Source organism: Ambystoma mexicanum, chromosome 5p, assembly GCF_040938575.1.
Source record: "Ambystoma mexicanum isolate Mex_15411 chromosome 5p, UKY_AmexF1_1, whole genome shotgun sequence".
Lineage (NCBI taxonomy): Eukaryota > Metazoa > Chordata > Amphibia > Caudata > Ambystomatidae > Ambystoma > Ambystoma mexicanum.
Genome location: NC_090930.1, coordinates 1,116,195,568 through 1,116,223,263, shown reverse-complemented (window position 1 = coordinate 1,116,223,263; position 27,696 = coordinate 1,116,195,568). Strand labels below are relative to the sequence as shown.

Here is a 27,696-nt window from a genome sequence, read left to right as displayed (position 1 = left end):
GATCATGCTCTGGCCTGGTTGACCTCTTTCCTCTCTGATCGACCCTCCCAGGTACAACTTGGGTCCTTCCTATAATCTATCTCCCTCTCTACCTGCAGTATTCCCCGGGGGACCAACCTCTGGCCCTGACTTTTCAACCAATACCTGGCAACTCTCGCCCACTGCATTGCCATTTTCTGCTCAAATTTCCAGTGCTACGCTGACGACAGTCATCTCATTTTCAGGCTACCCTCAGCCACCTCCTCTCCTTCCCTCATCTCTGATTGTCTAATTGCCATTCAAGATTGGTGTGCCACCAACGATCTTTGTCTAAATGCCAACAAGACAGATCCTCCTCATCTGAATATCTTCACCATCCTTTTCCCTTACTCTCTGGCCGGCCGCCCTTGGCCCTTCTCCTACCCCTACATGCAAAGCTAAAAACCTCTGGGTCATCTTTCACTCCACACTTTCCTTCTCCGTCCACATCTCTGATGTCTCTCAAAATTCAAACTTACTACTGCACCTCCTCTGAGCTACTCTGCCCTTCCTCTCTGTCCTCCAGAAGCTCGTTGTCGCCCAAGCTCTGGTACTCTCTAAGTTGGGCTATTGTAACAGCCTCTTTCTAAATCTACCTGCCTCTATTCTCTGCCCTTTACAACTAATCCAGAACAGGACTGTGTGACATGTCTTTGGCCTCGAGCCCTGGGATCGTATCTATCCAGTTCTGCAATCCCTTCATTGGCTCCCAGTGGATGCAAGCAGGGGTGTTGCTATGTCTGGAAAAGATCAGGGGCTAAGCGAATTTCGGGACTGGCACGACTCAGGGCTAGCTAGCATTTTTGTTGTACACCCGAGCTTCTATCCGGGGCTACAACCAAAAGATCCGGGGCATATAGCCCCCTCAGCCCCCCCCTGACCTAGCAACACCTCAGGATGCAAGGATTCAATTCAAAACCCTCTGCATTGTCCACTAGGCTTTCTGGGGCTGGGTCCAAAATACCTTCGACTATCCCTCTGTAACTACCTCCCCTCTCGAGCTCTTTGCTCCTCTAACTCCCTCGGTCAGTCGTTTTTCAAAGAAACTAGCTGGGGGTAGAACTCTAGTCTTCGGCTGGGGTCTCTGTTTGGAACAGCCTCCCTGCCACTCTGAAACTTGAGGAGAACCATCTCTGGTTCCGTAAGCACCTCAAGACCTTCCTCTTTGCTTCTGCCTTTGACACCTTCTCCCCTGCTGATCGGTTTCTCTCTCAGCACAGTGCACCTGGCCACCCTCTGTCCTCCAGGACCAGGTACCTGCTCACTGTGCCACCTTCCTGCACTGCATCCAGGCAACCCCTTGCACTGCGGTCTGTATCTGTACCCATACAGACCCCCACTCCCTTTCTTCTCTTCTGCACTTATCAGACATACTCTGTCTGCTAAACCCAGCACTTGCCACTTGCTGGCTGCACTACCACTGTTCATTGCCTTTATTTATTTATTTATTTATGTATGTATCCGTTTCTCCTCTGTACCACACTTTCCCTCTTCCCATGCACTTGCGCATTCTCAATATCACTGGGCCTAGTAAGATCGTTGTTTTGTTCTCCCCTGTTCCCCTCTCTTGCCTTGTCGCGCTCTGAAACACTTGTGTACGAGCACGATATAAATAAAATATCAATTCAATTCATAATGTTGGCTTTCAACATTTTGTTGACTTCCTCAATCACTATCTGCTTACAGGCTTCTGGGAGTGGATATGGTTTTAAGTGTACCACTTTACCCTTACGTGTTCTGATATAGTGGTATGTATTCTTCACTCTCCCTGGTTTTTCGGAGAATACATTGAGAAATGAAATTACTACATCATTTAAGTCTTGTTGGTGTTGAGCAGATAAATCGGAAGGAATACAAAATCAAAGTTATCTATGTCTTTGGGAACGAGACACGCTAGTACTTTGGCATGGGTGGCTGACGGGTTCTCTTTCCACTCTTTCAAGAAATGTACGTGATATATTTGGATTTTCTGTTTCCTATCCGGTTTGGCTACTCGATACGTACAGGTTCCTGTTCTTTCTACTATTTCGTAAGGTCTGTGCCATTTGGAGACCAGTTTATTCTCTGAGGTTGGTAAAAGGACTAGTACTTTCTGTCCTATAGAGAATGATCTTAAGCTCACTTTATTATAATAAGTAGCCTTTTTTTTGGCTTTGCGCCTTTACCATGTGAGTGCAAACTAAGTCTCGGAGCAACTTCATATGTTCTCACATTCAGGTGGTGGTTTGCGAGATGGAAATAGGGGCCTCCCTTGTTCTTCCCAGGTTTCCCAGAGCATGTCGAGGACATCTCTCGGTTCTCTTCCATAGAGAAATTCAAAGGGAGGGAAACTTGTGGAGGATTGGGGGTTTTTCCTCACTGCAAATAGTGCCCATGGTATCAGGTGGTCTCAGTCTTTCCCGTCCTTGTCTACAAGTTTTCAGAGAATTAGTTTTAAGGTCTTATTGAATCTTTCTACCATGCTATCGTTTTGGGGATGGTACATAGAAGTCCGCAAGTTGGTAATGTGGAGTAACTCTTAAAATTCGGGCCCTGGTCCGTTAGTATTGCCTTGGGGTAACCGACACTGGAGAAATATGGTAGAAGATTTTTAAGGATCTGCGAGGTGGTATTATTTCGAATTGGGAATGCCTCAGGATATCGGGTTGCATAATCCACCATCACAAGGACATATTTATTGCCCAATCTGGAGGTTTCTAGTGGTCCAATTATGTCCCAATTATCCCCATACCAATTCTGGAAAAGGGGACTTCTATAAATCGGCAACGGATTCAGGAGGAGCAGGTGATGGAATATGCGTGCTTATCTTTTGACACATTTCGCACGTTTGGATGAAAGTTTTAACATCGGCGTGGATGCCTGGCCAGTAAAACTTTCCACTAATGTGTGCCTGGGTTTTAGAGTGTCCTAAATGCCCCCCGGTAAGGTGGGACTGCGCTATTTCCAGTACAACCTTTCTATGGCTTTTGGGTATCAGCAATTGTGTTTTTGCTATACCCTCTGCAGAGGTTTCTTTTCTATAAATCAGTCCTTGTTTCATAAAGAAAACGGACTCCCTTTCTCTAAGCCTTCTTCTTCTGGCATTGCTTGTAAAAACTATTCACTGAGAACTGGATCATTTCGCTGGGCAAAGGCCAAGTCTGGATAGATGGTGGGTTCTTCGCCCTTCCTTTCTTCTACGTCAATTGACTTATTGGCTCCCCCAAAGCCTCAGTTAACTCTTTCTGTTTCATCTGGCTCACTTTCTTTAAACTGAGGAAATAGAGCTCTTTCCAAAATCCCCTGGGCAATTTGATCTCCCAGACATACCTCAAAAGGGATCTTGCCATGGTTTTGCAAGAGAACCTTTACCTCTCCCCTAAAGTCGGGATCAATAACGCCTGCTAAGATATCTATCTCGAACTTCCACGCTAGGCCAGATTTTGGGGCTAATTGAATAGAACACCCGGAGGGGGTATCCAAACCAAGCCTGTAGTTATCATTCCTTTGTTCCCAGGGGAAATGGTAGCTTCCCTACTGCTACAGATGTCAAACCCTATTGATTCCTTAGTGGCGATGGAAGGGCTAGAGGCTCTCTGAGTATGTTTTTGAAATTGTAGGGTTCCCAATTAGTTTCAATTGAGTCACATCCCACTTCTGACACCATATGTAAGGAACTCATGGTGGCAACAGTAAAGACAGACATAAGTGATCACAGTTCAAGGGTGTTTATTGAACTATAAATGCAGGGTGGAAGAATGCTAAAACTAAACTTAAATCTAAAATGGGAGCAAGCAGCGACCATCAAATGAAAAATAAGGCAGTCCTAGTAGAGTTGTGTCAAAATAAAAGGGCCAATACTAAGAAAAACCTATTGCCAAATCCTTACAACTAATCACAGAAAGAGTGTGGGATAGGGTATCAAAACAAAGGAAACATTGTTCTAAGCACAAGCTAACAGTTCTGTATCAGACATCAGGTTCTTCGATGGTTAAGTCTCTTTTAAATAAAAGTCTCTCGCCTTTGAGGCCTGATGCTCTCAACAAACAAACACAAAAGTTCTGTTCTACGAACACTTTAGGTGATGGCTTCACCTCTGGGTACCCCTCTTCTGGGCACAAACCCCTCAGAAATTGTTTTCAACTGTAATGCTTACCTTCAGTTGTCCTGCTGGGGCGCTTGTCTTCGGCAAGTGGTTCTGTGTGTGTGGCTCCCCTTCAGTGATCAATCGTGAAGATGGTCCAAAACACTCCTTCCTCCACGGACTTCGCAGAGTGGCATGTTGGCCCTGCACACGGTGCGAGGGGGGGAGTGTTTTTGGGTTGATAACCACTCTGACTGGTATGATCTGGATGGCAGCCGTATGGACTGGGAACTGGGCCGCTGTATGACCTACAGACAGTAAAGTGACACTCAGTATGGGTTCAACGTAGTCCCCCCGACCTCCCTTGATGTCCCCCTAGGGCTGCTGGCTGGCAAGGGCACTGGCTCACCTTTATAAATGACAATAAGTCCCAGTGGGCAGACTCCAGCACAGGATCCAGTTATTTCACTGGACTAACGTGGTCCAGACCGCTGTGACACATGAGATGCAGCAGGGGAACAGAACGTTCTGGGGTGATGAATAGAGGTTGCGCTGCGAAGCGCGAGTCTCTAAGAGTCTGTTTGTTGCTTATTAGCTACTTACCAAGCGCGTGCTGCGTTGCAATAGTGGTAGCGCTTGCTGTGTTGATTGATTGAACCGTTAACAATGTCCATGCAGCGTCCGCGCTGCGTTGCAATGATTTGTCCTTAATGTTGTTTGTTTCCCTTTTCATAGGTGCGGTGGCTCTCTGAGATGTTGAAGAAGCTGGACACTATCAGCCATGTTGGTATGCAGCCAAAGCCATTGAAATATATTAGCCGCTTTGGAATTAAAGCCGAAATGACATAAGGTAAGCAGCCTTCTGAACAGGATCAGGCCTAAAGTCACTGCAAAGTGCAAACCTGTGTGTTCTGTCTTCTTTCTTTTCAGGTATGCAGAGATAGCAGGGAGCGGATCGGAGACAACTGGAACAAAGGCTGATCAGTAGAAGCAGACCGGACATGACACAAGAGGTTTCCGCTGAAGTATTCTTGCCGGCAATGTTGCGATCAGGCAGGAGATAAGCATTACACTGTTCTCCAAGAAACAGGAGAAACGCAAAGCACGTGGTGCGGCCCAGGGCGTGGTTTTATAGCCCTGGGCTGCACCCTGGATCACTAGACCACCAGTGATGTTTGCAGTATGAGCCATGACAGAGCCATCTTGGATGCTATTCATTGGTTCAACCTGGTAGCCATCTTGGTATATGCGTTCAGCACTACTGGACTGCTGTCTATGCCAGCCAGCTATTCTCAATGCCCAGATTCTGCCAATGCTACAGGCGTGGGGTAATGTTCCTAATACCCTGCTAGCATGGGAGCACCTGTTCTGTCTTCTGCTGTATCTGCTGGGAATCGTGACAGCAACAAATTCACAAGACAGTTCCCTTCTCAGTGAACTTTGGGTGATAGCTTTCTACCCCTGGATCTCCCTCGGCCGGGCTCGGATCCCAAATGACAAGGGGGACACTTCCCTTCCCCTTGTCTTGCAATACTTCTTGCTTTCACAAATCTTAATGTCTTTCTAAACAGATTTTCGGGCTTTGCCCCTCGCTGTCAGTTTCCCTCAGCCAGGTTCACTCTCGCCAACTTATCCGATATACAGTTCATGTAATCATTTTTAGCATGCAGGATTCACTTCCCTAAGCTTTCGCAATCATCTGCCGGTCAAAGACATTCAACGGTACAGAGGATTTTACAAGACCCTTGTATGACCACTTTGACCTTTCTTGACATCTTCCCAAGGGCTTCTGGTTACAGTAGTTTCTACCTTCGGGTAATCTCCCAGAGTTCCTGCTTGAGCACCCACGTGAAGCCGTACTCCTCTGTTGCTGGTTTTCCCCTTCTTTTATCAATGTATTGTTAAGGGTGTTAAAGTTCAAATTAGCTGTTGGCTACTTTTTGTTCAACACAGTTTGGTTTCTTTATCGATTCTCCCCTCGACTCAACGGCTGTGATGAACCGCGTGCCTTTCTTTATCCTTGGAGCCACGTTGGTACCACCGAGGCCAGCGTCCTTCCCCAGCTTGATTATCAGCAGAGGAGGGTCTTGCGTGCGATAGACATCTGCTGCAACACACGCTGGCTATTGTTTGCAGTCTTATGCTTCCTTCTGTGGAGGATTCACGGGCTTTGGTTGGAAAGGGCAAAGTTGTTTCTCTCCTCGTCACCCCCTCGGTATGTGCTGTCTTTCTCCTCCTCTTGCACTCCCATGCTGAGTTAGCTCTCACATCGGACGGTCTGCCTTGCTCGTCCTGGGCTTTTGTGCTCCACCTTTTATCACTGTGGGGGAAGGGAAAGGGCTGTCAGGGGTGTGTGTGATTCTGGTCAACTGCCTGACTCTGCCTGACCCTGGTATTGGGACACGTCAGTTAAACGGCCCTGGTGTTAGTCCATTGTCTTTCGTGTTATGCGAAAGTGTTCATGTGAAAAAGGGGGGGGGCAGTGTTTTGGAATATCATACATGGTAGGCTGGGGAAAAAGTGTTGAAAGAAGAAGGGGGATATCGCGTCTTGGCCGTCGGCATCCCACTCCCACAGGACCCCCCCCATCCAGGTGATCCTCCCTCACTGGTCCAACCCCAGGAACTGGATCCAATAGCGATGGCCGTGGCCTGGCCACACCCACACACCTTTTAACCACATTAAGGGGAAGAGGCAATTGACTTTGGTTTGCTGCATTTTTATTTTTAGACACACACTTCGTGGTAGGAAAGGTGCATGAAGCCCTTTCTTTGGTCATAAAAACATCCCGCACCGTCCCCCCCATTTCACCTTGTGGAATATTTTGTCATTAGTTGGTCAATGTCTGCAACCAAGTAGATAACAGTGACAAAGAAGCTACACTAAATGAGGAGCAGGTAGCAGTCTCACACCCTCCAGCTACACGTGGGAGCACAGAGGCAGATGGGGTGATGTACTGAGCCTATCACACACAATCCTATAGTACAACTACAGTGGTAATCATTACAATGGCAAACATTCTGTGTTGCCAAAGTATAGCACACAGCATGAAACCACTCCATGTATTCTGACATATAACGGAGCAATGCAGAAACAGATCTTGGATGGCACCCATTTTAATTGGAGAGAATTTCAAGTGAAATGCACTGGTCCGTCAGTGGCACTTCTGCTCGCTCAAACCTCTGTATTCTGGCAAACACAGTGCTTGCTGTGTGTTGGCAGGACACACACTGTAATGAGCAAATTACAAACTCATTACCACCAAATGCAAAACCTGAATGAAGGACTTGTTCAGGCGATTCATTCACTAATTACACAGCCGATTAGGATACACAGAGCTTTTACAGCGTGAAAAAGTTTCTTTTATAAGTGTGCTCTTCTAGGGTTGCCGGCAGCTGGCATGAAAAGCTGGAGACTTGTTCAGGCGATTCATTCACTAATTACACAGCCGATTAGGATACACAGAGCTTTTACAGCGTGTTAAAAAGTTTCTTTTATAAGTGTGCTCTTCTAGGGTTGCCGGCAGCTGGCATGAAAAGCTGGAGACTGCTGTGTACAAATGAGGTCAGGTGGTGTATTTTATATTACGATGTTGGCACTGCTGTCTTCACTGGAGCGCAGGGGGTGGAGTGTGCTGAGAGCTATGGGGCAAACTTGGAAGCCTGAAAGGAGCTGCCAAGCAGAGGATGTGGATGATGGTACAGATTTATTGCCATCAGCCTACACTGATTGACGCCAGCCTTACTACCGCATAGCCAAAGGCTTTTTGGAAAGCTTAACATTAATTTAAGACTTACAGTTGATAAAACAAAGCTGGAAAAAGTTTTCTTAAAAGGCTGGACAACCAACTACCTCTCAGTTGAGATGTACTCATTTTCCCCCTTGTTTTACATCCTCTTCTGACTTGGATCAGTCCCTCATGAGAGAGGCACAAAAAACTCAAGCGTCTGAAAGACTTCAGCATCTTGCGACCCCAGGATTACCTAAATCAGAAGTCATCAAGTCCTTCTTCAACCTGTATGCGGCAACACTCACTACCTGCGAGTGTTAACTCACGAAACACGATAAAAACACAAAGAATGTGATATCTAAACAATCTCGTTGAAGCCCTCACCACTTAACCAATTAATTGTGTGGGTGCTATAGAGCGGACTCCAGCTAGGAATCTGAAAGCGAGCTGTCTGATAATATTCCAGCTTCCCCATTCAAGGGGGTGAATCATAAGAGATATGAGAGACATGAGAGCAAACGGAAAAATCACTTAGTCAACCAAGACAGGACTTCTACCTCCTTCGACGCCAACTGTAACCTTATGTCAGCCTTAACAATCTCTCTATCACCGTTCCTCAAACTTTACGAGTACATCAGCGAAAGCTATAAGGACCAAGCCACTTCGTTGGCTATGACGCACACTAAATTGGTCCATATTGAAACTTTTATCTCGTCACTCCAAACCAAAAATAATTGGATCAAGAAGTAAACTCTGAAAGTCTGCTCCAAAGACTATGATAGGTATCATATGATAGAAATTGCGGCACGTAAAAAAATTCAACTTGAGGCGGCAAAAGAAATACTGAAATGGGGGAAAAGATGCGGCCAAAAAAAAAACATCTGAACCCTATGGTTGTCATAAAAGTTGCTCGTCTTTCCACACTTCAACCAGCATCTCAAACAAATCCAAAATCTTTTTACGGTGAAGTAGAAGGAATAGAGCCTCAAAATCAAGAGCTTACTTCCTGCACCACTACACAATCTCTCCCTAAACCACCAGTTCTGACAATAAAAGACAACATGAATTCTGGCTGTGGCAACCAACCTGACATCGAGATATCCCCGGAATGAGTGACGTCACAAGCGGCGCTGTTGCTGTGCCTGTGCCACTCACAAATGTAATTGATGACAAGCGGGTGCTTCAGTCCACTGACCTCACCATTGACAAACCAATACAAGAAGGATCTTCGAGTGATACCTACGAAATGTTCTACTCTAGGAAAAAGACCCTGAGCAGCAGCAGCAACAACAAACTAAAATATCAAAAAACATACTGTCAAATAAGAAGCCTGAAACTAACATCTCCAGAGGTTTTATCCAGAATTTAAAAGAGCATCTCTCTAATCCCGAGAATCACAATTCGGTGCCGAAGCCCAAAGCAAGCATTAAACTGTCTGCATCTGAAGATATAATTGAAGACTCGACAGCTCAAAATTTAGAACAATTCTCATTAACAGCTAACGTGGAGAGTCAGCCTCTGAGTGACAGCGAAGTAGAGTCCAATAGATGCGAAAATCCAGCGCAGCTGAACCCCTGGGCTCCTACATCTATAAGAGGCACTAACATCCAAAACAATGCAAACGTTCGAAAAATAATAGCACCTGTCAAAAAAATGAGAAAAAAGGCTGGAGGATACCACTAGATCCACAAAGGACCAAAACTGTAGACAAACGGTTGGCCAATACCATGCGAGTACATACAACTCGAAAGTATACTTTAAGTAGATGATGGCCTCATGATGAATCGCTCCAATGTATTTTCTTTATTTCATCGTATACCGAAATTATGGGATTTGGAGTCCATTGACATCTCAGCCATCGACTTCCCAGTGCCTAACCGATTCGACTGTGTAGGTTTATATATTAACTCCAAAATAGTCCATTCATTACTATTAGATTCAGCAGAACTCTTTTGGTCCATGGGGTTTGACCTCAAACCACTCTGCAGGGAGACGCCCGCTCCCCCGATACCTCATGAGACAACATATTAACATGTCCTAAAGTCTTTAAATCACTGAGTGAAGCCGTGAGAAATGGATTTCCTCATGCCTCTGAAATAGTTAACTTACAAAAGTCCAATGCTATACGGCAAGTTCCGTAGACCAACCATGTAGGAATAAAATCTCATTCCAAATCAAGATCAAATGTCAGGACGATCCCAAGAGAGAATCTACAATGCCAGCCCCTGAGCTCCATCTACCCAGAGAAGATCTTAATTGGGTCTGGTTAGCTGACACGTTGAATACAAACAAGCCACTATAACAGCTATTGAACAGAGATGAAGAGACAACCACCATTGCTAGCTGGAACACTAGAGGCTATAAGCATCTCTTCTACAATGATAAATCTGTACTAACTAAATTTGACATTCTCTGCCTCCAAGAGACATGGCTTTCTACACCTCCAGTGATAGATGGCTATTCTGTCTTCCTAAATCTAGCAAGCAAAGGCTCCAAAGGCCGCCCGCCCTCGGGCATATTGACATTAAAAAAAAAAAACTAGCAGAGGCTCGAACAATGCAAACAAAAACAACCTCAACCAGCACATGCAAATTACGATTCTAGAGTTAACGAATGATACAGCCAATAAGCCTACCAAACTAGTTGTTATAAATATATACTGGAATCCAGTAACTTGGAGAAAAAAAATGCTTTGTTGAAGGCATGATAGCATCAATCGCTGACCGCATCCTTGAATATGATAACTGTATGATAATCCTATGCGGAGATCTCAATATAAACTGCATCAGAGAAGCATTAACTACCCGCAACACCACCAATGCCAAATTGTGGAGAAGAGAAATCGACGAACGGAACTTCCACCTCCTGAATGGACAGACCGTAGGCGATATTCCAGCTGCGCCGACCTGGAAAAGGGGTGATCAAGCCTAAATTCTGGACTATGTTCTTGTGTCATCTGATCTGCTGGCACTTGTAAAATCCTTAATAGTGACAAAAATGTCACAAAGTGATCACGATTTGGTCAAAGATATTCTTCACTTGTCTTATGAGAAAAGAGCTACCTGGTGGCATCATAGGGTAGCATTAGGCCCTCGTAGAAATAGAGGGCCTAAAATAAATTTTGCCTCATGATATCAGGCAATTAAGTACTATTTATAAGCGAGCATTAGCTGATCACAGCATCGATGCAAACTATGTTCCCCTCTTCAGTGATTTTGTAATAACCAAACCATTTGGTCACAGAACGTATTTTAAGGCGAAACACATGTATGATGCTGAAGCTGTTGAGAGGAAACGGCAGCTACATTAGGATATCAGACTAATAAGATCAATGGAAGGAATGAACATGAGTAAGGACATAAAAAAGTGGCAGCAACAGTACAAGAATTGGATACTCAGTCAATAAAGCATAAGCTCCAGATAGATGCAGAACAAATGTTGATGACTCTAGTGTCAAACAACTCAAGGTCTTTGTGGACACTACTAAATGAGCTAGATGGAAAATAGATACTGCAGTTAAGCAACACTGTTCCAGAAGATCAATGGATGTAATTGATTGGTACATTATATCGACAATCCGAACGTGAAAAGAAGCCAAGTAAAAGTAACTCTACTTCATGCTGGTCACTGGCCATCAAGACAGACGAGATTGAATAACTGATTGGCAAAATCAGTATCTCTCATGCTCCAGGACCGGACGGTCTTTCTAACGCAATGTTAAAGAAAGCACACGAAGAATGGGCAGTCTTCTGTATGACCCTGTTCAGTATAGTAGCCAAAACAACACAAATTCCATATTTGTACAAATTTTCAAAAAGGGGAATAGAGCAGAACTAATAAATTACTGGCCTATCGCCCTTCTAGATGTCCTCGGAAACATCTTCGCAACATTGATCTAGCGAAAGCTAAAGGAGTGGGTAAAGTCTGGCCACTTCGACGATAGACAAATGGGTTTTGTCAAAGGAGTGGGATGCTGTCTAAACCTATTCACACTCAACATTCTTAAATTAAGAGTCCTGAAAGAAGGTTAAAAAATGTACGTAGCAACAGTCGACTTGGCTTTGACAGCATTAACCAAGAGCTGCTAAGGGCAAAAATTGAAAATTGGGATTGCCCACCCAAAATATTGGAACCAATAAAGGCATACACAACAACCTCAATATGGATAAGGATGAACATCGAGGGTCAACTCAGCAGGTATACCAATGTACCAAGGGTTAAAACAAGGCTGTCCTCTTGCTGCTGAACTATTCAATCTTTTTATCTCTGACATAAAAGTCTCAATGTCCACTGTCAACTCATTCTCGCCAAAACTGAATAACATCCCAGTCGGCTGGATGTTGTGTGCGGATGATCTGCTCATTCTGGACCAAACTTCAATTGGTCTTCGGAAAAAAATTGACAACCTCCATTCCTACATTGAAGCAAATGGGCTAAAGTTCAACACCTCTAAATCTGTAGTTTTGGTACTGCAGAGATCAAAAGGGAGGAAGATGAAGCAAAACATCCAGTGACGGATTGGACGAGAAACATTAAACCAGGTCCATAGTATGAGGTATCTTGGCATCAATCTAAATATAAGTGCAAATGGTGCGCTGTGAATAGGCACATTGAAATCTAAAGCAAATAACCTAGCGACGCAAGTTGGCACCATCCACAAAAATTTGGAAAATGTTCATTATTGCCAGTACTGAAATTTTACAAACAAAAAGTAACACCCATCTTGACATGCAGCACTGACACATCGTTGTGTTTCCATTGGGGCATTTGGCGTACCCTAGAAAGTGTCTTTTGGAAGAAAGTTCTTTGGCTGCAGAAATGCATACCTATCTCCATCATAAGACACAAACTAGGTCTAACCTCAATCTACGTGGCATCTGCATGGAAAACTTTGAGCTTGTTCAGAAAGCTGACCCTGAACATTCAACCACCTCAATTTAATATACTCCACATAGACAGTTCTTATAACCAGGATTGGGCACTTCTTCAGTGGTCTAACCACTGCTTAGCAATTTTGACGGAAGCGATTTAGAACTAGATATTCTCCCAAACAACCCGGATGCAGCAAAAAAGAAACTATGGAACTGGGACAGGATAAAACAGAATAATACAAAGTCAAATACCAGCTTTATGACTATCGAACAGATGACATTAAAGCAAGGAATGTCCTCCCAAAATATTTGACTACATTTCGAAGTCTCCCGGCATAGAAACCTGCAACTGCGGATTACATTGGATCTTTTACCAACAAAACAAGTACTTTCCGCAAGACAAATGACCATCTGTGACACAGACGCATGTTGATTATGCCATCTTCAGAGAGAAACATTAATGCATCTGGTCCTATGCTGCCCTGAACTGAGAGAATGCAGAACTAAACATCTAAGCGCTTTAATAAATGCCTCGTGAACACAAGATGCTAAAATCTGGTAGTAGATTTGTTCAATACAATCCTTTTAAGAATTTACTAATATCAAATATGGAGTTATATGGAAAAGCCCTAGATAATGAATTCGATTTTAAATATACATGTGTAATGTTCTTTTTCTGATGTAATGAATTGAAGGTTTAAATTAAAACACATATAAAAAATAAAAAGGTTGGTAAAAATTTGGGCATGCTGACAATACTGGGAGGAGTGTTTCAAGGAACAGGTGGCAGAGTGTCACTCTCCTGCACCTTAGAAATTGACAGGGGACATCATGCATTGATCTCATGCACCCCAATTCAACACTCCACAAGAGGTAAGTAATAGAACCAACATCCATACAAGCAGCAAATCCAGTAATTGTATGTCGGACTACCATCACTGTCAAGAGAATTTGGGATGTTCTGCTGTTGCATTCCGGGATGAAGAACAGATATGTCGGAAATGTAGTCATGTAGTGACCCTCCCCCACCCCCAGAGTTTGGCCCTATACGAAACACTTAGAAGATGGTTGCCCTGGGTATGCTAGTGGCAGAAGACAATCTGTCCACCCTTGACAGGAGAGGCTTCTGTATGACTCAACAGCCCCCTCCTAAGAATGTTGAAGATTATCGTGTGTATGTGATGAGATATAGTAGACAAAAACCCAGTTAGTGAAGGGTAGGAATCATATCCGTTTCATGGCAAAAATAAAGAACATGGAAGGAGGAGACAAATCCAAAGAAACTGAATAAGGTCTATAAAGTAACTAGTTTGAAGACTACCAAGTGCAGAGAGAGCACATGCATGAAGGTGACCACAAACAACAATTGTGTGGATAATGTGATACAACCAATTCAACTAAAGGAGAAAGAGATGGGAAGTGACATCAACTCCATAATGATATTTAGAGAAATAAGATTAGTGGCAACCAGTTTGAGAATCAATTCAGGTGAACATTGTGTCTACTTCCTATCTGACAGCACATGGATATCACTTGGAAGAAAAGGACTTATACAAGAATGAAAATAAATCTAACACATTTCTCCATGGCCATTAATCATTGGGAAGCTACAAAAATAAATACTGCAAGTAAATATCACAAAAAAAGGTTTTAAGTAGTTCTTATAGAAACTAAAATCTCAATACATCCAATAACCTGTGTAATGCTTTTGAACACACACTTTACCCAGCCATATGATGTGTCCAGTCGGCTACAAGAGGTGGGTGGATTACCTGCACAAAAAAATAGTTTGATGGGCAAAAACATGCTCATTTGTATAGTCCTTACATTACTAATACATAAATATTGAGGCCCTCCACCTTCAAATGGAGAATACAAAAAAAAAATAAGATATGCAAAGAAATAAACAAACATACACATTTAAGGTTGTGGTGCTTTTATAGCAGCTGTAAAATGGCCTGTGCAAAGGCTTTAATCCCACCACCAGGCATGAAGACAAACTGGTACAAAACTTACAATCTCCTCTTCATGTATGCTATTGTTTTCTACTGGCATGCTGCTGGTATTACTTCCCGAGGAGCCAGCAATTGGTACCTGGGATGGAGGCATGCTCTGCAAAGGTTAAGACACACAGCACATCACACAAAGAAGACACACAGAACAGCTTGAATAACATGTTAAGTTCATGCCAGTCAGACTAGACATTGTGATGGTCAATGAACAGGGTGCATGCAATCCAACAATGCAATGGGCATGAAGGTACATGTTCATACATATGCATGCAATAGTTTTCTGTGATTAGTGATGCAATGAATAAATCAGGCAATCAGATGCTAAACATTTAGATACATTCAGTGGTTAGTTGAAGAGGAAAACAGGAAATGTGAGTATGTTGCAAACAGTAAATAAAAACTGATGATGAAAACTTTGCATTCAAGGAGCAAGCCAAGCTGAATTTGAAATAAAAACGGACTTACCTTTGGTAATCATTGCTCTGATCAATAGTTTATATCTACCATCAATTCTTCATCTTTCAATATTGGCAGATTGGCACCCTTTGAAACACTTTGGCAGCAGTGTTGGGGTCTGCCAAAAATAACTTTACCAGTTGGACGGCGTGCGATGCTGCTCAGAAATGCGGGTAACTGGGTATGTCTTGTGCCTTTACAACTGCACTGTGCATTCTTCAAGTTGCCACCACAGGGAGGTAAGCAACATTCCAATGTCATGGAGGAGAGGAGTGTGGGGCAGAAAGAATCTTCAGAGGAAATACAGTACCCATGATACTCATCATTACTAAAGGTAAGTGACTTATTTTAATGGATACTTTTCCACTGCAGTTTCCTCAACTTTGAAGCAGTCCCTCAATAATCGGAAACAGTAATTTGGTGGTTGGATCCTCAGATACAATAGAAAAAGCAAACCTGTGATGCTAAAAGATGTGCTCAATCACATATCTTACAAACAAACAGATTTTGCGGTATCTATGATGCGACATACATTTAACTGAGCAGAGAAAGTTGCTCTGCCAGTCTGTTCTCTATGTTGGCGGTCAGGTGACCCATCTCTCTGCCACTTGAAAGGACAGAGTAGAGAAAGGTGCAGGGTGAACATCATCCTGCAGGAGAGTAGATGTGTGCGGCACTTGAGATCCGCTATGACTGGTGTTGGTATCGAAAAGATGGGAAAACTAAGACAAGATCTGCAGAGGCTACAGGCCAAGACCACCAGACCCTGCCAATGTATGACACATACCCAGTTTATACAGAATACAAGGAAAGAACCCCTGCCAAATGCCAAACAATGTCAGCCAGCAAAAGTGAAGAGGTAAGGGGGAGCAGAAATCCCTACTCCGAGAACAGGCATTTGATATTATAGAGGCACTTTGACCTTAGGAGTATGAGGCATAATCGAAGTGAGGTAGAAGAGGTTGTAAAGCTGTGGACATGCAGTCAAACAATGAGAGGAGGCACAAAACAGAGGCGGAAAGATCCAAAGCAGTAGACTGGGAGGGAGAGGACTAAAGACTTTAGAGAGAACCCAAACAGTGAATGTTGCAGAATATGGATGCTGAAAAAAAAACTGCATGCCGGGATAGTGAGTCTACATGCCAAGAGCGAACTGAAGGGAAATTACTATTAGGAGACTTTTTACAACTACTTTCACTGTAAGATTCTGGAATGCCAAACTTGGTGGGCCTACAAAGGGTTCACACAAAAGTCAAACAAAACTCACTTGGTAACAAGGCTGAGTAGTAAGGCTTAGACTAAGAAGATCAGGGGTTTGATGCAAAGTACAATTAACGTACAGAAGACCTTGTCAAGCACTCAGTAGCCAAAACACATACTCAATTTACCAACACATATGCATTTAGTCAAATTTAAAGATATGTAAATCTATATATATATATACACATATACAATCACAGTTTGGTGTCCAAAATGGGAGACACATTACACTTTAGAATTCACACAGTTTCAATAGCAACACTAACAGTGGTAGGAAATGTTGTTAGACAATATTTCATGTACCTTACAATGCTATATGGCAACACCAAGACTCAGGGCTAATTATAACAAACCCAAGCCCTCTCCTAAGAAGAAAGTTCAGTGATGTTCATGATACGTCACCAAGGTTTGGCTACTTAGGGGTAGTACTTAAAGTACCTCTACAGGAATCAATGGCACTTGCTTGGTGAAGTAGATAGTACTAGAAGCAGCATTTTGTTGTCTCATCTTTACAAAGCCAGGTTTTACTCAGGGGGTGGAGGGGGGGTGGGGGAAGGGGCAGTTACCTAACCCAGTAGTCCAGGGAAACACCAGGTAGGATACACCAGGTAGGAGGCTCCGGTTCCACCAGCCAGGCCGAGGTAGATGCAGCCTAGGACTGTACAGCCTTTAGAATGAATAGGGAACAGGAGGGTGTCAAAAAATACCCTAGCCCCTCAATCCCTGATTAAGACAAACAATGTCCCCAGGTAAATCAGGGTCATTGAGAGCAAACACTGTCACTGTTGGTTCTGGTGCTGGAGGTATGACAGCTGTGTCCGGTGATTCAGAGGTTGCGGTTTCTGTTAGTGACCTGATGAATTGGACCTCCAACAGGCTGGAGGACATTGCAGAAGTTTAAGGAAGATCTCAGAGAAGACTACCACGATGTTGGAGGGAGGACCCCTCAGTATACCTCGAACACGACAAGTAATTTAACTGACTCTACTCAACATCTGCAGGAGAAAGGATGAAGGACCACATGACTCAGGCACCACCAGGACTCCATTCTTGACAGAGGGCTGCAGCAAGGTCCCAGGCTCATAATGAGAATGCACTCCAAAATTCACAGCACCAGGCTGCATGAGATCCCAGCACCAGGAGAAAATCCCATTTCAGATGATGTGATCCAAATGCTGGACTACAATTGCCCAGAGGTACAGGAGAATGACTTCAGCAATAGGGGATTGAAGGGGTTAGGCACAAGGGACGAAGGTTCTGTGTAATATTTCCCCAATTGATTGATGAACACAGCTCAGCCTTTGCAGTGGATGGCTCGGGCTATGATGGTCCCAGGACTAGTCCTCTGACATTAGCCTGTAGCAATTTCCTCTTCTAATTCTTTGCCCAAGTAGTTAAGTGCTGTATGGCGCCAGATACTCTACTAAAATGTGAAATCCTGGACTGTGTGACCCTACCCTACATATCACGAGAAATGCTACATTCAAACCTCTGGACAGCTGACCAATCAAGCACAGCCAGTTCAGATACAGCCATGAGTTGCTCAATGTCTGGTATGTGATTTAGGCATGTCAGCAGCCCTCCTATTCCAAACCATTTGTATTCGCACAAAGAGGCTATTTACCGGATATGGCCAGAATCCACCAAGAGAATGCCCATATATTGCCACATTATGCACAGGAGGTGGATGGTCCAAAGGACAGTGGAGCACAAAGTCAGGGCTTCCACAACACGTTAAGCCATTTTGGTCACTGTAGTGCCCAATATGCGTCCATGTGTTAAGAAAGAAAATTTACCTAGGAGTGCACCCAACACGATAAATATAAACGGTACTGCTGCAAACAGCCTGGCTGGGCTCGGTTACATGTACAAACATGCCCAAAAGGTAAAAAGTATGGAGGGAAAAGGCTCCCCTTCACTACAGTACTTACGGAATGTAGAATTGATTTACACTAGTCATAAATTGTGGACAGAGTCCCCCTGCACTTGTAGCCTTAAGGACTGACTAGTGCCTGCAAAACAAAACTGGCTAAGCCAGGTAGCATGGTGAAAAAGAGCTCACCCACAAGAGTAGGTCAAAGATCACACAAACCATCGGCAGCTATACCGGGGAACCTATGAAAGTTAGAGTTGTGAAATGAAAGGCCTTTTCTAATATGTAGGCTGAAAAACGTCATGCTTGAATACCGAGGCAAAATTGAGATATGGTCTTATACTGGGATACTAAGTACAAGTATCCAGAGGAAACTGGAAGAAACAAGGAATGAGACCCAATACCAACTAGGTGCTTTTTTCAGAACAGTATTTTTGCTAGTTATAACAGCAAAACAAGGCACATTATTACAGAACAGTACAGAATATATGTACACAAAACAAAACAAAACAAATTTAAAACACAAGGCGAAAACACGAAAATACAAATGTACAATGGGATAAATCAAAGAGAAATTAAATGAGAACATTTGCAAGCAGACTGAAGGAATAATCTTGGGGGCAAATTGAGGTAATAACTGGTTAATAAAGTTGACTGGTGGGATATTGTGACCTAGCTTGCAAAAACTCAGGGAATTAATTGGTGGTTAAATATTGCACACTAGGGTATTGCATTCCGACGCCCATCACGTACCAAGAAAAAGTAACACTGAATATCTATTGCAAGTAGAAATATTGGGTCCACATTCTTAGAATTAACTAATGCATTAAAACTTGACAACCTATCAATTTGTAATAAAAACATTCTGTTCAAACGTCATAACCTTTTTCAGACGTTCTTTTACCAAAGAATGCTACACATCCTTATCATGATAGCAATGCTAAGCAACACCATGCAGTTAAAAACAGAGTGGTCACCCAGAAAATAACCTGCTTAGAAATCCTTAAAAAAAACTGGACAAGAGTTGGTAATAAGCAAATCAGAGAGATGTCTTGTTTGTCATGGAATCTCACACCTCAATGCAAGTCACAAACCAGAGTGAGATTGATTGTTTCATCATAGGCAACACCATAGAAGAGCCCCAATAGGAATTACACACTAGTCCTAGCGATGTAATGCCCCAAACCCCAACTTGGTTCTTTCCTGTAAAGATTCTACTTTAGCTGAATGGGCAATAAAGAATGCACGTATTTTAAAACTCTGCTTCAGATGGAACCTTGCCACCACTCTGAGTTTTTGCCAATCAGTGGGAAACAGGTATAATTAATTAATGCTTTTGCAACTAAGAAGTCTGTCTTTAAAAGAACATAGAAAAACCTATGCTAGAAACTGGGCAATAACTATATCCAAGGTGCACTAAAGATGTGAAAAGGCACTGGGCTTTTAAGCACAAGAGACTTGAAGTGAAGAAAAATGTAAATATCAATTAGCAATTTACCTACCAAGAGAACGCATTCTCTTAATTATGAGCATTTTTAAATGGACCCCAATTTCCATTCAAAACGTGCGCCAATACCACACCATCTTAAACCTTTCCTTCACAAGATACGTCTTTACAACGTGCAATGGCAAAAGCCCTAAACTGTATTTGTGGCAAGAGGACCTGAACGTTTTGCTGTTTTCAGACAGATGTACTGAACTTTTCCCCAGCCTTAGCAGGAACATTACTGATGTGCCCCTTGGAGATCCTAAATCTCTCAGGGTTATGGTACCGCTTGGATATGTTTATTATATTCCTCCTCTAATAATAGGCTGTGAGTCGGAAGACAGAAGTGGCCAGAACAATCTGGGCCACTTAGGAAGAACGGACTATCTTCCATGTACCCAGGAGGCGGAGGGCGTTCAAATGCTCAGGTCCCCCATGGTTGGGATTATTTTTCAGTTTCTGCCAGTTTCTGTCAAGAGATCTTGAGTGCTCGGCTCTGGTTTGTGCTAGGGGCTGCAGTGATCTTGTTCTTTTGTGTATTTTATTTACTTATTCTGGCGGACAGACAAAGGCACTAATGTCTAGCCAAACTATCTGATTAATGAGACTTGGCGGCAAGGCTTAGCACACTGTACCTATCAATAAATACACATTGGGCAGTATGTACAAAAGGTTCTATGTTGTTTTGACAGAGTAAATAACCTGGTAATTTACTTAGTTTACTTCGACAACATGACTTCCCCATAAAAAAGAAATGGGATTTCCACAGCCATCTTCCACACCACTACCACCCCACATACCGCCCCTCAAAAAACAATGTTGACAAAGTAATTTACAACAAAGCTATTTACTTCGGCAAAACAACAGTGTACGGTATAACAATAAAAAAGTTACTTAATTTGACCTTAGACAAACTCTTAGCAATTAAAAAACACAGGGAAGTGACACACTAAAACATTCACTAATACTATATAAACATTCACTATGGTGTGCTCCAGAACTTCATTTTTAGAATACAGTTGAACAATGACTTACCCAAGGTAGTGTTCTTTCAACTTGATGTTCCTCCTACGGATTCCTCATCTTAGATATTTATTCTCCTGCTTTTCAGCTTTCCGAACCCTTTCCCCAGCAGGGGGTTTCGTGTGCACTAGAGTTGATGGCAGTCGAGTTGTTGTCTTCATGACCAGATGAAACGTTAATGTGCAGAAATAGCCCACTCAGCAGCCCGTGACTTTAGTTGTCGGTTTTTCCTCATTGCACAGCCGCGTAAGAGACAAAAATTATTAACGTTAAAGGAGTCATCCTATAATTGCATTCCAGATCTCCGTAACCTCAGTGTAGACTGGGAAGGCGATGAGGAATCCGTGGGCAGAACATCCAGTAGGAAAAACATTACCAGGGGTAGGTAATTTGTTCTTTTAATGAATTGTGTCCTCCCACAGACTCCTCATCTTAGATAGACTCCCATAGCAGTAAGACCATTATGGAGGGGGAAGGAGCAAACTCCCTGGATGTTATGTCACCACTTGTTTTGAGGACAACCCTGCCGAAATGAGACTCCTTTGTGGACGTCTCCAGGCAGTAGTGTTTTGCAAATGTGTATTGAGGACTTTGTTGTGGCATGACAGATATCCTTTACAGGTAAGACTGTTTGGAGAGCAGAGGTAGCTGCCACACCTCTAGTGGAATGCCCGGAAGCCTTCAGGGATTTCCTTACCCGCTCTGGTGTAGCATTCAGACGCACAAAGCACTATCCATCTAGAGAACGTTTGCTTCGTTATTCCTTTACCCGTTTTCGGGCCTGTACATCCAATAAAAAAATTGGTCTTCCAGCCTGAATTGACTTGCTCTGGTGATGTAGAAACTCAGAGCACTCTTGGGATCAAGCCTATGCGGCCTTTCTTCCACCTTGGATGGATGAGGAGGTGGATAGAAGGCTGGAAGACAGACTGTCTGTGATAGATGAAACTCTGATACGACCTTCGAAAGGAACAAAGAGCGCACTCCAAGAGCCACCTTTAGACCAACTTGTTTGATCTATGTATATGCTTTTAATGTATGTATTTATGTAAACTTCTGGTTATTGGGACTCATTACGAGTGCGGCGGTAAGGGGTTAACGGCGCCGGTAAGGATGCCGGTGCCGTTAACCCCTTACCGCCGCATTCATGGTCCCATAGCGGGTCCCACTAAGGCCGGCTGGTAAAACCAGCGGGAGCCGCTAAGGGACCAGGGAGCTAATAACGGGCCCGCTATTCACAGGCCCGTTATTAGCTCCCTCCCCATTCCCATTGAGCCCTATGGGGGCTCGAATGGGAATGGAGAAGAGTATTTTGAATGGGGACTTACCGGGTCCTCCAAGGTTGGAATGACCCGGTAAATCCCCATTCAGAGAACCCGGACATGACTTTGGAGGAAGCCATGGTGCCAATAGCACCATGGCTACCTCCAAACTCGTAATGACCCCTATTGTCTTTTATGTGTTACAATGGCAACAGTACTTTTTATTTTTTCCTTCCCTATTTCTTTTTGACGATTGGTTGGTGTAAATGTATAAAAAGTCTATGACTTTATTATACTAAATATATTTCACCTTGTGACTGGAAAATACTGGAAAGGGTGGCTGCAATTCGTGTACTCTCCGGGCATAGGAAATGGCGCCAAAAAGGCTGTCTTCCAAGATAGTAGCTTCAGAGGACACAAATGTAATGGCTTAAATTGGGAAACCATGAGGAAAGGTAACACAAAGTTTAAATCCCATGCCAGGACCATGAAGGGTGTCGGAGGGAAAGTGTTAGGTCTTTTAAAAATGTGCATTACAAGGGGGATCGAGAAGTATGATCTTTGTTCTGGCATGCGCTTGAAAATAGAAAGCGCTGCTAAATAGCCTTTGATAATGGTGACCTGAAGGCCCTGTCTTGCCAATTGAAGAAGGAAAGATAACACTCTTGAGGTGTTGCATTAATAAGCGATCCACATCCTGTGTTCTGCACCAGCTGCAGAATTTCATCCAACGGCAGCAGTACAGAGCTTTTGTTAATGGCATTCTGGCCGAAAGTAACATCTCTATCACATCTTCTGGAAGGCCCCAATCCCTGTACCTCAACCTTTCAGAAGCCAGGAATGCAGGTTCAGCATGTGTATGCTCGAGAGAAGAACCAGCCCTCTCTCCTGAGACGGAAAGGTCCGGTCTCCAGGGGAAGACGATGTGGAGGACAGATGGCCATTTCCAGAAAGTACCATGTTCTCTAGGCCCTGTTCGGAGCAATCAGGGTCATGGTTGCTCGATACCTGTTAAACCTTCTGATCACTTGAGGAATGTTTGGTGGGAACACATATAGGAGCTGGAAGTTCCAGTCCACCACCAATGCGTCCCCCAGTGCTCCTCTCTGGGAAATTCCATGGATCAGAAAGGTTTGCACTTCCTGTTTACACTGGAGACGAGCAGATGAACTTGAGGGATTGCCCAAAAGGTGAGGATCTGTAGAAGGACTTACTGGCAGGCACAGCTCCCACTCGTGGGAGACCAAGCCCAGCCTGCTCACGGCATCTGCCATTGTATTCTACTTCCTGGCGAGGTGAATTGCAGTGAGGGAGTTCTTGTCCTCTAATGCCCAGAACCGGAAGTGCATCGCCTCTCTGCACAGGGGGAGTGACCATACACCACCTCTCGTGTTGCTGTAGTGCATGGCCACTGTTTTGTGGTCATTTCCCTGTATGGAGGGCAACAAGGCCATCAGTGCCAGTTTGATCGCCTTCAGGTCCAACAGATTATCTTCAAGTTTTGTCTCTGCCAGGGACAACAACCCGCTCACCCTTAGCTTGTACAGGTAAGCTCCCCCCTCCACCGGCTTTTTAGAGATGCGTCCGTCGCCTCTCGCCACAGTTGCCAAAACGGTTCTCCTGCAATCACGTTCTCTGTGTGAGTCCACCACAGGAGATCCTGAGCAAATCTGCTCAGTGACTTGAATCATGTCCATCATACTGCCAGAGAACTGCGACCATGTGTAGTGCCCTCTCCTCAGGAGGGAAAGCCTTGCCTGAGGGAGAATCCAGGACCGCTCCTATGAATTGGAGCGTTTGAGAAGGTGTGTACTGGAACTTCTTTAAATTGAGGGATGAAGCCCAGCATGTGGAGGAGGATGGCAGTTGTTATTGAGATGATCCAGGACTTTGTCCGGAGATCGTGCCCCGATCCGCCCATTGTATAGGTAGGTAAAAACGCTGATTTCCCCCTTTGTTGGGATGGCTGACACCACCGCCAACGGCTTGGTGAAGAGGTAAGGGCGGAGGTAAGTTTGAAAGGCAGAACTCAAAACTGGTAGTGAGTGCTGGCTATGACGAACCTCAGGTACTTTCTGTGCTTTTGAAGGAACCCGCACATGGAAGTAAGCGTCCTGTAGGTCGAATGACGCCAATCAATTCTGAATTTCTAGGATCTGGAGGATCTGCAAGAGAGTTACCATCTGGAATTTGTCTATCGTGAGGAACTTGTCCAAGAGCCTCATGTTCAAGATGGGCCGCAGACCAACGTCTTTCTTTGGGACAAAAAAATAGTGGGAGTACCACCTGTGTGTTCTTTTCCTATATAGGTACCAACTTTATGGTGCCCTTCAAGTCACAAACCAGAGTGAGATTGATTGTTTCATCATAGGCAACACCATAGAAGAGCCCCAATAGGAATTACACACTAGTCCTAGCGATGTAATGCCCCAAACCCCAACTTGGTTCTTTCCTATAAAGATTCTACTTTAGCTGAATGGGCAATAAAGAATGCACATATTTCAAAACTCTGCTTCAGATGGAACCTTGCCACCAGTCTGAGTTTCTGCCAATCAGTGGGAAACAGGTATAATTAATGAATGCTTTTGCAACTAAGAAGTCTGTCTTTAAAAGAACATGGTTTTTCCTAAGAGAGGAAACCTCTTGTTGGAGCAGTGTGACTGGAACAGGAGGTGGCCTGGCCAGATGGGGTGCAATCCGGCAGGTGCTTTGAAAAAGGGAGGCAGTAACCTTGGGAGATTACTTGAAGTGCCCATGTGTCCGTGGTAATGGCGCACCACTCTTGCGAATGTTATGACAGACGCCCCGCCGGTAAGGTAGTGTTGCAGAAGTCCTTAGAGAGGTTTTGCATCGGGGGCCACACGGGAGGGGATAGACACGGAAACAACATTTTCCCTGCCTCTTGCACCTCTGGAAGTTCGAGAGAAACGCCTCCAACCTTGTCCTTGACGAGCGGCAGGCTCTTTGCCTTTCTGTCTGTAGCTGTAGAAACAAAAAGGCTTGCCCTATCATTCAGTAGAGGGTTGAGCAGGTCACTTAATCACCACACCAAAGGACTTTGCTGCAGCATTGCCTGCCTGAAGTTTTTCAAGACTCTCATTCACCTTTTGGAAAAAAAGATGTGAGCCATCAAAAGGCATGTCAAGCAAATCCTGATTTTCTCAGCCAGGCGAATTTTCACATGACAGAAGTTGCTGCCATTGATCTCCCGACACAATCGTCCCTGTCGCATTGCTTCCTTGCCATCCTCCACTATGTTGATGAAACCATTCCTCATGTCACCTTCCGGGATGTATTCGGCTGGCTCCACAATCACAGACCAAAGGGTGTGTGCGTACTTTGACAGTGCACATGAAGCGTTATCTGACTTAAGTGCGATACTGCTAGAGGCAAAAACCTTTTTAGCTAAAGTGTTGTATTGCTTGTCATCCCTGTCAGGGGGTAAGGATTGGTAGGCGCTTGCCTTATTGCCCATAGTCGCAGCCTGTGCTACAAGACTATCATGTGCCGGATGTCTGGTTAGGAATACAGGGTTAGATACGGCAGGTTTGTACTTTTTGACAAAATCTTTGTGGATTGCTGGCCCAGATAAGGGAGTCTTCCATAGCTCCATGAGGGGATTTTTGATAGCATTGTGTAACGGAAAAACCGGTTCAACAGAATTGCCCTTGTGCAGAATGTCATTCAAGTCACATTCGGTTATGTTGCCAGGTGGGTGACCCAAACCGAATGCATACGTCACCTTTGCCATAATTTTCCTATTTGCCACATTTGTGTGGGCTCTAGGATCTCCCTGTGGGAATTCCACCGCAGGAGATGTGTCCAAGCCACTCGTGTCGTTATGGGCTAAAGTCAGATCAGACAACCTCTTTTCCTCATCCTGGAACTCTTCAGGACGTTGAGGAAGTCCCATGGGCTCAAACCCAAAGGGGACTTGGTTATCATCCTAATCAAAAATGCCCTAAAAAGATGACATTAAACCCCTGTTAGATTTTGGAATGAACCTACTCAAGGGATCGTCAACTGTTTTTGACAGTTTAGGCTCTGGCGTTGAAAGCACCAATGGAGCTGGTGGAAGTTTAAACAGCTCATCAGCTGTCGATAGCGTTGACAGTCGAATTGAGGACTTCAACGGTCTCTAGCTCTTAGGCGCACAAGGTGGTTGGTGAGTCGAGTCCCTGCTGGCCTCATTGGGCATGGTGGGCTCAGAGGTCTTCTTCCCGGAGGAAGAGAGAACAAGCGGACCCGATTTCTCAAAGACCTGCATTCATCTTGATGCAAAACTCATCCTACTTCTCCGCCGCGGTGAATTTAGACTGGAACGGTACCTGTATCTCAGTGGATCAGTCAGTCAACGAATGCCTTCTCCTTCTCTTCTTCGATGAGGAAGAATAATAATGACGGGCGTCGCTCCTCGAGTGCCATCTCCATTCAGGGTTTTTTGGAACGTTTTTTCTCCTTCTCTGGTGTTTTTTCAGCCGCTGAGCTCTTTTCAACGAGTCGAACAATCGATGTAGTACTTGGAGACTTCGAAGACGATCAATCTAGAGCCAATCCGGAGGGGCTCTCCATTAAGGCCTTTAGTGTCATCACCTAGCATGAGCTACAGCCCGTTATGACGTGGTCGGTACTGAGGCACCACAGAAACTATGAGGGTTGCTAATCATGATTTTTGCGCTGCAATCATCGCAAATTTTAAACTGGAGGGGTTTGGAGTAGACATGCTGACAAACTCTACTGAAAATTCAAAGAATTTTGAAGAAATATAAGCATGTTAGACAATCTTTGAGGCGAAGATCCTGAGTAGAGTTCTGGGTATGTGGAAAAAAGGAACTGAGGTCACGGGGAGCGCTATTTGTACTGCATCAATGTCACATCCGGTCACGAAGACCACTACACGATGGCCATCAAAGCCAGTACGCACAACCCCCCATGCTGGGGGAAAACGTTTCTGAAAGCTGCAAAGCAGAAGGATACATATCTAGGATGAGGAATCTGTGGTAGGTTTAATGAAGGCATGGTATCAAACAGTAAAACAGACACAAATGATCACAGTTCAAGGGTGTTTATTGAACTTCAATTTGGTTTGAAAAATGCCCATCTAATCCTTAATCTAAAGATGGGAGCAAGCTACGACCATCAAATAATAACAACAAAGTCCTAGTTGAGTCTGTCAAAATAAAAGGGCCTATACTAATAAGCCTATTGCCAATCCTTACTTCTAAATACAAATAGTGTTGGGAAACAATGTTATCCAAAAACAAAACTGTTCAAGAAATTATATGTCAGGATATTCAAGCCGTTGGCTTCCCTTGCCCACGTTTTCAGCACGGGACAAGGCGGCACACTCAAGCTTAGCACACTCTCTGGCTTCTCTAGCAAGAGGATGCAGTTCAAAACCTTAACAGTGCCTGATATAACACGACAAACATTAAAGTTCCTTTCTTCTTAGGATTTCACATATACAACTTCTCGGGTGATTTATTGTTCACCCCGGGTCACCCTCCGCCGGGCTCATACCCACTTCAACACAAAACCCTCAATTGGTCTCCATCCGCCGCGCTTAGACCAGATTTATCTACTTTTCCAAACTTTCTTTACTTCATCAAAATCGGACCCTTTCGACTGTGCGCAGGATTTTT

At 44.1% G+C, this 27,696-nt stretch overlaps 1 protein-coding gene across 5 annotated transcripts in view; it reads right to left on the bottom strand.

Annotated features, from left to right (window-relative positions):
- KIF13A (kinesin family member 13A) overlaps nucleotides 1–27,696 on the bottom strand; it is a 2,203,773-nt gene that overhangs the window by 174,260 nt on the left and 2,001,817 nt on the right. For 4 of the 5 annotated variants that reach the window (XM_069613597.1, XM_069613593.1, XM_069613595.1 and 1 more), the window contains one exon: nucleotides 14,699–14,794. The exons of the other annotated variant lie outside the window; for it this stretch is intronic. In XM_069613597.1, coding sequence (XP_069469698.1) covers nucleotides 14,699–14,794 — 96 coding nt within the window. The remainder of the gene's footprint in view (nucleotides 1–14,698; nucleotides 14,795–27,696) is intronic. 5 annotated transcript variants of the gene reach the window in all.